General features: G+C 46.9%; 1 protein-coding gene across 1 annotated transcript in view; it reads right to left on the bottom strand.

Moving 5' to 3' along the window:
• The window catches only part of LOC139276896 (PHD finger protein 20-like), a 60,879-nt gene that overhangs the window by 12,678 nt on the left and 36,190 nt on the right, over window positions 1-12,011 (bottom strand). Inside the window, exons 14-16 of the mRNA XM_070894892.1 lie at window positions 11,668-11,760; window positions 4,693-4,863; window positions 1,443-1,618 (exon numbers count right to left, since the gene is read on the bottom strand). Coding sequence (XP_070750993.1) covers window positions 1,443-1,618; window positions 4,693-4,863; window positions 11,668-11,760 — 440 coding nt within the window. The remainder of the gene's footprint in view (window positions 1-1,442; window positions 1,619-4,692; window positions 4,864-11,667; window positions 11,761-12,011) is intronic.

Below are 12,011 nucleotides of genomic sequence, written 5' to 3'. Positions count from 1 at the left end.
CCAAGATTAGATCATCATCATCACAGGCAGTCCCTCGGAATTGAGGAAGACTTGCTTCCACTCTAAAAATGAGTCCTTAGGTGACTGAACAGCCCAATACGAGAACCACAGTCCCAGTCACGTGGGACAGGTAGTTGTTGAGGAAAAGGGTGGGTGGGACTGGTTTGCCGCACGCTCTTTCTGCTGCCTGCACTTGATTTCTGCACGCTCTCGGCGATGAGACTCGAGGTGCTCAGCGCCCTTCTGGATGCACTGCCTCCACTTAGGGCGGTCTTAGGCCAGGGACTCCCAGGTGTCAGTGGGGATGTTGCACTTTATTAGGGAGGCTTTGAGGGTGTCTTTGTAACCATGATCTATTAAATGGCGGAGCAGGCTCGTGGGGCCAAATAGTCTACTCCTGCTCCTACTTATTATGTTCTCATAACCAGGGTTCACAGTCTCAGGATAAGGAGTCGGCCATTTAGGACTGAGATCATGAGACATTTCTTCACTCAGAGGGTGGTGAATCTTTGGAATTCTCTCCCAGAGGGCTGTGGAGGCTCAGTCGTTGAGTGCATTCAAGACAGAGATCGATAGATTTGTGGATATGAAGGGAATCAAGGGATAGTGCAAAGTGGAGTTGAGGTAGAAGATCAGCCATGATCTTATTGAATGGCGGAGCAGGCTTGAGGGGCCGAATGGCCTACTCCTGCTCCTATTGCTTCTGTTATTTTCAGAGCACATGGAACATTTGAACACTTATAGAATCATACAGCACAGGAGCAGACCATTTTCCCCATTGTGCAAGTGCTGGCTCTTTGGAAGAGCTATACAATTAGTCCCACTCCCCCTGCTCTTTTCCCCCATTGCCCTGCAAATTTTTCCACTTCAAGTATTTATCAAATTCCCTTTTGAAAGTCACTACTGAATCTGCTTCCAGCACCCTTTCAGGCAGACTGTAACAACACGCTGCGTAAAAACATTTCTTCTCATCTTCCCCCTTGGATTTTTTTTTGAGGGGGCAATTAACTTTAAATCGGAGTCCTCTGGCTACCGACCATAAAATCCTAGCATGGTTACAACACAGAAGGAGGCCATTTGACCAGTCGAGCCCATCCGGCTCTCTGCAAGAGCACTTCAGCCAGTCCCACTTCCCCGCCCTTTTCCCATAGCCCTGCAATTTTTTTCCTTCAGGTACTTATCCAACTCCCTTTTGAAAGCCACGATTGAGTCAGCCTCCACCGCCATTTCAGGCCGTGCATTCCAGATCCGAACCACTCGCTGCATGGAAACGTTTTTTCTTACGTTGCCTTTGGTTCTTCTGCCAATCCTCTGGTTCTCGACCCTTCTGCCGGTGGGTACACTTTCTCTCTATCTACTCTGCTCAGACCCCTCATGATCAAGACTGAATTTGTGTTAGTTTAATCATTCGGTTTACTTGTTTCGTGACATTTTACCGATACCTGAATCATGAACTCATTCTCTTCCTCCACCTCACAGACGCAGCGCACAATTTCTAACTGGCTGTCGTCTCCGTCTCCCGTCTCGTCGGGATTGGTGGTCACATCCACGTCCTGACTGTACTCGTCCTCGCTCCACAGCAGACTGTCGGTGGACGAGTCACTTGTCGGGTCGTCATCTGAAACATCCAAGGCATTAGTACCGCTGTCAGAGTGAACCATCAAAAAGATACAAAAGCACCCTAATCCATTGGCGCCTGTGCTAAATGTAGGGTGTGTGTGTGGTGGGCTCAGTGTCGGTGTCTGCAAGTGTCTACACACTTTCTAGACAAAGAGAAACAGAGCGCTCACCTCCGGTACTCTGTATGACCTCGTGGGGTGGTCAGCCCATGTACATATACAGCACACCGGTCGACGGAGGAACGGTTTGCTTAGGTGTAGCACTGCAGGATTCGTGTGCATCTTAGTTCACTTCTTGCTCATGTACGGTATAATTGGGCGAATACCATTCATTCATCTCCGCCAGCTCTACAATTTCCCCTTACTCTTTGTTCCTCTGACTCTGGTCTCTTGGATGTGCTCACCTCTCCCATCTCCCATCTCCGTGCCTTCAGCCATCCAGGTCCCACTCTCTGGAATTCCCTCTCCTGCACTCCTCCACTTCCCTCTCCTCCTTCAGGACCTTCCTTTAATACTTTTGACCAAGCTTTGGGTCGTCCCTTGTAACCCCTCCTCAGCCTTCCTCGTGCGCCCATGAAGCACCATGGGCTGTGCTTCTACGTTGACTCTATGTAACTGCAGGTTATTATTGGTCCTGAAACTGCAGAACCTCCAGAGTTGTGTCCGTTTTTATTAAAATCAACTTTCCCTGAAAAATTCCCGGTTGCCTTTGTCCACTGGCCTTGCTCCCCCACCCAACTTTACCCGTTGAGCATTTTGTTATCCTCGGATTAAAAATTAGATTTTTATTTAATGATCTGGTCTTGACTTTGAACTGAAAATTATACTTTAAGAGTCTCAAACATTGACATGTTTTAAGGTATATCAGACATTTGTAACAAGCCAATGGCATTGATAGGATTTCAGAAGGTTGTGGGTTCAAGTCTCACTCCAGACACTTGAGCACACAGATCTAAGCTGACATTCGAGTACAGTGCTGAGGGAGTGCTGCACTGCCGGAGGTGCCGTCTTTCGGATGAGACGTTAAACCGAGGCCCCGTCTGCTCTCTCGGGTCGACGTAAAAGATCCCATGGCACTATTTTGAAGAAGAGCAGGAAAAAAGTTATCCCCGGTATCCTGGCCAATATTTATCCCTCAATCAACACCCGAAACGTTAACTCTGTTTCTCTCTTCACAGATGCTGCCTGACCTGCTGAGTATTTTCGGTTTTCAAAAGTACTTCATTGGTTGTAAAGCGCTTTGAAACGTCCTGAGGTTGTGAAAGGCGCTATATAAATGCAATTCTCTCTTTCTTAAATTGCGTAACAAATCTCTCTCTCGCTCCGCGCCCCCCAATTTCCAACCGAACATTTAACCTTCCCCCACCCCAATGTTTATCTGCTTTTGAACCCCAAACGTTTGCTGGCAAATTTCTTTTCAAAAGGTTTTTATGACCGTTGTGATGTAATTTCCTACATTACAACAGTGACTACATTTTTTTTTATATCAAGTATTTTGTGGCTATAAAGCACTTTGGGATATACGGAGGTCGTGAACGACACTATATAAATGCTAGTCTTTCTTTTTTCATACATGTGCAGCACAAAGACTAAAAAGGAACAACTGACCCAGGTTAGCACAGCGCGGCCTCGGAATATTTGTGGTGACTCGTGCATGTTACGTTGTAAAACGGATAAACTGGTTACCAACTGGAGCTCTGAGATTTGCAAGAATTATGTAGGATATACGGCACAGAAACAGGCCATTCGGAATTTATGCTCCACTTGGGCCTCCTCCCGGCTTTCCTCATCGGTCAACATATGCCTATCTAGTGTCCCCTTAAAGGCCTCAACTACTCCCACATTCTCACCACTCTCTGGGTAATTCTGAATCCCCTATTTGATCGGCCTCTTGGTTTTGCTCTCTCCCCCCCACTCTCTCTGTGTCTGCTCTATCAAAACCTTCTATCATTTTGAAGACCTCTATTTTGTCACTCCTCAGCCTTCTCTTTTCAAGGGAAAGGAGACCCAGCCAGTCATGCTGACGCTGGTGTTTCTGTCTCTCTGGTATCTCTGCAGGATGCAACAGGGTGCTGTGTGTACAGCACCCATGCAATACCAAACGTTTTCAAGAAGCATGCCCCATACAACTGCCCTTACACATGTAGGGGTGTGACCTTTCTTTAAATTGCACTGCTTTTCCTAGTAATCAAGTGCAAACTATTTCTCAATTGACTCACAAATCTGATATTGCAAATGCCTCTGTTAGATTACAGACTGCATCACACTTGCAGGTATCCATTGCAGCACATATGCTATACATAAATCACCTAAAGTCTTCAACTAAATTACAAGGTGGTAATCATGCCCGCATAGTCCATGTTCCCGATATAAACGCAATCCCCTAATAACCCAGCTCGATGGTATTCCCTACATTACATACAACATACAGCCCAACTGGTCCACACCAGCGTTTATGCTCCACATGAACCTCCTCCCATCCCCTCTTCATCTGACCCCATCAACATATCCTTCGATTCCTTTCTCCCTCATAGATTCTCCTTCAATGCATCTCTGCTATTCGCCTCAACTCTCCCTGTGGCAGTAAGTTTCACATTCTCACCATTCTAGGGATTAAGGGGTTGTGGGAAGCAGGCAGGGAAGTGGATCTGAGTCCATGATCGGATCAGCCATGTTCTTATTGAATGGCGGAGCAGGCTCGAGGGGCCGTATGGCCGACTCCTGCTCCTATTTCTTATATTCTCTGGGTAAAGAAGTTTCTCCTGAATTATCTATTGGATTTATTAGTGACTACCTTATATTTATGGCCCCTGGTTCTGGTCTCCCCCACAAGTGGAAATATCTTCGCTACGTCTTGCCCTATCAAACCTTTTCATATTTTTTCCCCCAGCCTTCTCTTTCAAAGAAATCTCATTGGCTGTAAAGCGCTTTGGGACGTCCGGAGGCTGTGAAGGCGCTATATAAATGCAAGTTCTTTCTATCCCAGAGTACTGTTAAAACAAGCAATATAGGACACCAGCATTACTGTATTTTGGAGAGAAAGTGGAGAAAGAAAAAAATTCAGATCACCAACCGTCAAATTTCAGTCCTTCCATGTAGTATCCCGAGTCAGAACTGCGTAAGGATGTGTATTTATGGGAGAAGGGAAATTTGTAAGAGGAGGAAGATCTGGTTGAAGGGAATGTGGATTTTTTAGGTGGGAAATCTCTGGAGACATCTATGTTCTCTTCGCTGCCAGAAAACTCTGCGATCAAACAATTCAAAGATGTCAGCACAACCTGCCCAGCAACATTGCACAAACTGGGCCAAAGCAACACAAAAAAAAAAATAACCGGGCACAGAGATTAACCGAGGGGGAAACCTGCTGTCAAACTAAAAAGCTTAAAACTGGGTGACGGCGCTTTGCGTCCCAGGATGGCAGGACCCGGGACTGATCCCTGGTATTCCGCGGGCGGGGAACAGCGATCACAATCGCTCCGATTGGGTGAGGCACTGAGCAGAGGCTGGGCGTTGGGAGGATATGGAGGGAGGAAGAGGGGAGAAGACCAACAAACGGGATTCCTAGCCTGCTCCTCCCGCCTGCTGCAGAGGCCCCGGAGAAGGCAGTGGGCCGCCTGTTCTATTGGCTGACTTGTAGGGAGACAAAGTGCACAGATTCCCTACTGGAGACGGCACGTGCGGTTAACGGAAAACCGTTGCCCAGCAGATCTCCTGGTCAACGCACACTGCTTTCCTCCAGTAGCTTGGTAGCAAGTCACTTTATTTTGAATTGGATCACCTTAAAGCTTTGTCTGCTCTCCGCCCACATCCTCAGATTGCCTTGCTCGCTCACTCACCCACCCCCCTCGCTCCCTCACCCCACCCTATCCCCTCGCTCTTTCAACGCCCACTCCCCTCGCTCTTTCAGCGCCCCCCCCTCGTGCTCTCGCCCCCCCTCCCTTTGCTCTCTCGCCCCCCCCTCCCCTTGCTCTCTCGCCCCCCCTCACCTCACACTCTCACTCCCCTCCTCACCACCCCCTCCTCACTCCCATGCCCCCCTCGCTCCCTCACTGCCCCCCCATCGCTCATTCACATTGCCACACTATCCATCCAGTACCACACCGTTTTAGACAACTGATCTACACATTTAACCCTTCCCCACTCATCACAAGCCTTCATTGAGATCAAACCCAGTAGAATCACAGAAATTTACAGCGCAGGAGGTGCTCATTCGGCCTATCGTGTCTGTGCTGGCAGACCAAGAGCCATCCAGCCTAATCCCACTTTCCAGCTCTTGGTCCGTCGCCCTGTAGGTCACAGCACTTCAAGCGCACATCAAGGTACTTTTTAAATGCTATGATGGTTTCTGCCTCTACCACTCTTTCAGGCAGTGAGTTCCAGACCCCCAACACCCTCTGGGTGAAAAACGTTCTCCTTAACTCTCCTCTAATCCTTCTACCAATTATTTTCAATTTATGAAATACACAGTGTTCTGCTAACTGTGAATAATTCAACTTGGGTATAAATTACACCACGCCCTCGTTTTGGTTTGAAAAATGTTTCGCAGCAGCGTGACAACATTTCACGAATGGTTTTTCCGCCGAAGGTTTGTGCTTATCAAGATGAGAACAATTGCTTTTTATCACCCAGGATCGGCACCAACACTCAGAGCAAAGCTGCCTCTACGCTGCACAGACATGCTAGAATGGCAGGCTTGAGGTGACCATCCTTACCACCAGCAGAGAGGTGGGAGTGTAAACTTTCATCTCCTTCATACTGGGAGGGTTTCAAACACAAAGCCCAGAGGTGAAAAGGATAGTGCATTACCCACTGTGCCACCTATGTATCGGGAACAATTCATCGGCACGAGGAGGTGAATCACAATATTTGGAGGGCAAGTGCAGAGCAATAGAAATGAGAATCTTTCGAGGGGCTTGTGTGACCAGCTGTAGCTGGTGAAAGGGTTTTGTGATATAAACCGGGAGGAGAAACGGGACATGAAGGAAGGGGATTATTTTCTCTGACCATTGCACGCAGTACAGGACACGCACGCCACGCGCACGCAAACAAACGCGCGTGCGCACACACCCGCACTACAAACTGCACCATCACCACCAGCTGTCAGAATAATGGAACTACACAAAGAAACCTAAATCAATATCAAAATACAATGGACAATGGGAAGCGGAATCTAATTTTTGTTTTAAATCCCCAGAACCTAAACAACGAAAACCATGACAGTAAATGCTAAAGTTATACGCAGCAATACATCGAAGTTACAACATTCGGTTCGTGTCAGCCATGATCCTCCGTGCCAGCAAACAGTACAAATCACATTTACCCACCCTCTTCCCGTGCCCAGTCAATCCCTTTCCCTTCGTCCATCTATCCAATCGAATCTTGAATCTTGACGTAGTTTCTGCCTCAATCACTGAACTTGGATGCAAATTCCAGAGCCTCACAACTCTCTGCGTAACAAATTTTCTCCTTTAAAATTCTCATCCTTTTTTTCAAATCCCTCCATGGCCTCGGCCCTCCCTATCTCTGTAATCTCCTCCAGCCCCACAACCCCTTGTCCCAAGGTATCTGCGCTCCTCTAATTCTGCCCTCTTGAGCATCCCTGATTATAATCGCTCAACCATTGGTGGCCATACCTTCTGTTGCCTAGGCCCTAAGCTCTGGAATTCCCTGCCTAAACCGCTCCGCCTCTCTTTCCTCCTTTAAGACGCTCCTTAAATAAGCAGTAGCAAACATTTAATGAGATATTTCCTAACTCTCAGCAAAGATATATTCCAGTTAGAAAGAAAGACTCTACGAGAAGGATGAACTGAGGCTAACTAAGGAAGTAAAGGATAATATCAAATTGAAAACAAAAGCATACAATGTTGCGAAGAACAATGGAAGGCCAGAGGATTGGGAAATTTTTAGAAACCAGCAAAGGACAACTGAAAAAAAGAGAGGAGATAGTTTATGGGAGTAAACTAGCAAGAAATATAAAATGAGACAGTAAGAGCTTCTACAAATATATAAAAAGGAAGAGAGTAGCTAAAGTAAACGTTGGTCCCTTAGAGGATGAGACTGGGGAATTAATAATGGAAAACAGGGAAAGGGCAGAGACTGTGAACAAATATTTTGTATCGGTCTTCATGGTAGAAGACACTAAAAGCATCCCAATAATAGTAGAAAATCACGGGGCAATTGTGTGTGTGTGTGGGGGGGGGGGGGGGGGGGTGAGGAAACTTAAAACAATTACTATCACTAGAGAAAAAGTACCAGCCAAACTAATGGGACTAAAGGTGGACAAATCCTCTGGACCTGATGGCCTGCATCTAGGGTCTTAAAAGAAGTGGCTGCAGAGACAGTGGATGCATTGGTTGCAATCGACCAAAATTCCCTGGATTCTGGAGAGGTCCCAGCAGACTGGAAAACCACAAAAGTAATGGCCTATTTAAGAAAGGAGGGAGACAGAAAACAGGAAACTATAGGCTAGTTAGCCTAACATCTGTTATTAGGAAAATGCTGGAGTCCATTATTAAGGATGTAGTAGCAGGACATTTAGAAAATCATAATGCAGTCAAGCAGAGTCAGCATGGTTTATGAAAGAGAAATCATATTTGACAAATTTGCTGGAGTTCTTTGAGGATGTAACGAGTAGGGTGGACAAAGGGGAACCAGTAGATGTTGTGTATTTGGATTTCCAGAAGGCATTCAATAAGGTGCCACATAAAAGGTTACTGTACAAGATAAGAGCTCATGGGATTGGGGGTAATATATTAGTTAACCAATCCTCTATCCAAGCTAACAGAAAACAGAGTCGGGGTAAATGGGTCAAGTTCAGGATGGCAAACAGTAACTAGTGGGGTGCCATAGGGACCAGTGTTAGGCCTCAACTATTTACAATCTATATTAATGACTTGCTTGAAGGGGCCGAGTGTAATGTAGCCAAATTTGCTGATGATACAAAGATAGGTGGGAAAGCAAGTTGTGAGGAGAACGTAAAGAATCTGCAAAGGGATATAGATAGGCTAATTGAGTGGGCAGAAATTTGGTAGATGGAGTATAATGTGGGAAAATGTGAGGTTATACTTGCATTGGAGGCAGTTCAGAGAAGGTTCACAAGGTTGATTCCTGAGATGAAGGGGCTGTCATATGAAGAAAGGTTGTGCAGGTTGGGCCTATACGTATTGGAGTTTAGAAGAATGAGGTGTGATCTTATTGAAACGTGCAAGATTCTGAGGGGGCTTGTCGGGTTGGATAAGGGGGCCACCCATTTAAAACAAAGATGAGGAGGAATATCTTCTCTCAGAGGCCCCCTGTACTTGTTTTTTTATTCGTTCACGGGATGTGGGCGTTGCTGGCAAGGCCAACATTTATTGCCCATCCCTAATTGTCCTCGAGAAGGTGGTGGTGAGCCGCCTTCTTAAATCGCTGCAGTCCAGTTGTCCCGCTGCAGTCTGTAACAATTGTTTTTTGATACGGCAGAGTGGCTTGCAAAGGGCAGTTAAGAGCCAACCACATTACTGTGGGCCTGGACTCTCATATAAGAACATAAGAAATAGGAGCAGGAGAAGGCCATATGGCACCTCGAGCCTGCTCCGCCATTCAATAAGATCATGGCTGATCCGATCATGGACTCCATTGTGCATGGAGAAAGAGTCAGACTGGACACTGTGAGCTCAAAGTAAAGTGTGACCGTAGTCTTTTATTGCAGCTCTCCAGAGTGCCTCTCCAACCTGTGAAGCTTTCTTAAATACCTGTGCTCCCAAGGGATTATGGGATCCCTTGGGACTCCGGGGAATGAGCTCTCTGGTGGCCGTACAGAGCAAATATAAGTCCACATATATAACAGACTCAGCTCCACTTCCCTGCCTGTTCCCTATAACCCCTTATTCTCTTGTCGGTTAAGAAACTGTCTATCTCTGTCTTAAATTTATTCAATGTCCCAGCTTCCACAGCTCTCTGAGGCAGCGAATTCCACAGATCCACAACCCTGAGAGAAAATACATTTCTCCTCATCTCAGTTTTAAATAGGCGGCCCCTTGTTCTAAGATTATGCCCACTAGTTCTAGTCTCCCCCATCAGTTGAAACATTCTCTCTGCATCCACCTTGTCAAGTCCCCTCATAATCTTATACGTTTCAATAAGATCACCTCTCATTCTTCTGAATCCCAATGAGTAGAAGCTCAACATACTCAACCTTTCCTCATAAGTCAAGCCCCTCATCTCCGGAATCAACCTAGTGAACCTTCTCTGCATTGCCTCCAAAGCAAGTATATCCCTTCGTAAATATGGAAACCAAAACTGCACGCAGTAGTCCAGGTGTGGCCTCACCAATACCCTGTACAACTGTAGCAAGACTTCCCTGCTGTTATACTCCATCCCCTTTACAATAAAGGCCTAGATACCACTGGCCTTCCTGTTCACTTGCTGTACCTGCATACTAACCTTTTGTGTTTCATACACAAGTGCCCCCAGGTCCCGCTGTACTGCAGCACTTTGCAATCTTTCTCCATTTAAATAATAACTTGCTCTTTGATTTTTTTTCTGCCAAGGTGCATGACCTCACACTTTCCAACATTATACTCCATCTGCCAAATTTTTGCCCACTCACTGAGCCTGTCTATGTCCTTTTGCAGATTTTGTGTGTCCTCCTCACACATCGCTTTTCCTCCCATCTTTGTATTGTCAGCAAACTTGGCTACGTTACACTCGATCCCTTCTTCCAAGTCGTTAATATAGATTGTAAATATAGGCCAGACCGGGTAAGGACGGCAGATTTTCTTCCCTAAAAGAACATTAGTGAACCAGATAGGTTTTTTTTACAGCAATCAGTTTCGTCGTCACCCCATTACTGATACTAGCTTTATATTCCAGGTTAACTGAATTTAAATTCTCCAACTGATTACTGGAAGCAGTCAGCTTCTATCTACCTTTCAGAATTTTAAATACTTCCAACATATCGTTTCATAATCCGCGCTGTTCTAATGAAAAAAAACATTGTATTTGTATTTCTCCGTGCAGGCAGGCACCTGGTGAATCTGCGCTGTAACCTCTTGACAGCCTCAATTCGCTTCCTGCAGCGTGGAGCCTTATGCTGCACAAAGTACTTTGAGGTCTTAATAAGGCTCAGTGTTGATTTATATTGTACACCACTTGCAATGACACCTGGAATTACATGCTAATGTCACAGCTTTATCGATGTGAGGTGCTGCCTTTAATGTCCTGTGAACCTGTTCCCCCAAATCCCTCTGCTCTGCCACAGCATCAAGCCGACCATTCACAGTATAATTACTGCCGGCATTTTCTTTCAACCAAAATGCATCACCTCGCACTTAATGACACTGGATTCCATCTGGCACTTGTTCGCCCATTTGCCCATTTCATTAGTTGTCTCTTCAGGTCCCCCGCCCTGCCTCCCCATCACCCCACAATCTCTCTACCCCTTACCCCCGCCCCCACCCCAACCAGTCCAATTTTACCCACTCCTCTCCCGAGGGCGCTAACTGGTACAGTTCTAACGGCAATGCCAGCCCTCCCTTACAGTATCTCACCCGAGTGGCCATTCCTGATGTGTCGCAATGTTCCCTTTTAATTTTCTTTTGTGCGCGTGGCACCTTTAAATTTGCCGCGATATCTTAGAGGGCACAGTTTGTGAGCGGCCTGCGTGATACCTTCCCGATTGCCATGCGGCCATGAGGGAAAGTTGGTGTGTGGGTGAGCCTAGATAGTGGCCTGGACACGAGGGAGGGTGCGTCAGAGGATTCCCGGAGGAGACTGATCCTGCGGGAACCCGTTGGGCAGCAGATGGGAGCGGCTGGTGTTTACGCCTCTCCCGAGCTCAGGGACAGCGAGGTCAATTGTCGCACACTCACAACCACGGTGGATCGTGAGCGAGGGCACAGCAGACACCAGCGGACTGAACCCAGAACCTTGCTGGCCTGATTGGCTCGGTTTAACCCAACCGGGCACAGCCTCGAGACACCGACTGCTGTGTCGGTTCTTTGTGTGTCTGCCGTTTGTGCATATTTACAGACTGAAACATTTCCCACTGACGACAGAAGCGCCTTACCGGACTTGGACTTCTTTTTCTTTTTCTTCTTTTTCTTCAGTTTCACCTTTAGGAAGTCACGGAACTTCTTCTCCTTGCTCCTCTCTTTCATTCCTGCGCGTGAGACGCAGAGCAATTTAATTATTTCAGACGGACAGAAAACAGGCTCAATAATTACTCAACTTCTGATAGCTGGTGCATGCACAGCACAGCACTGTGATGCACACAATCTGTGGGGCCAGTGCTGCGTGCATGCAGTCTGCGGGGCCAGTGCTGCGCGCACACAGTCTGTGGGGCCCTGGCAGAGCGGAACACGTGCAGAAATTGGAACACAATGGCAAGAGGGGGATGGTATCGCACCTCAC

This window comes from Pristiophorus japonicus, chromosome 12, assembly GCF_044704955.1.
Source record: "Pristiophorus japonicus isolate sPriJap1 chromosome 12, sPriJap1.hap1, whole genome shotgun sequence".
Lineage (NCBI taxonomy): Eukaryota > Metazoa > Chordata > Chondrichthyes > Pristiophoridae > Pristiophorus > Pristiophorus japonicus.
Note: the sequence above shows the minus strand (reverse complement) of the source record. Positions and strands in the feature narration are given on the sequence as shown.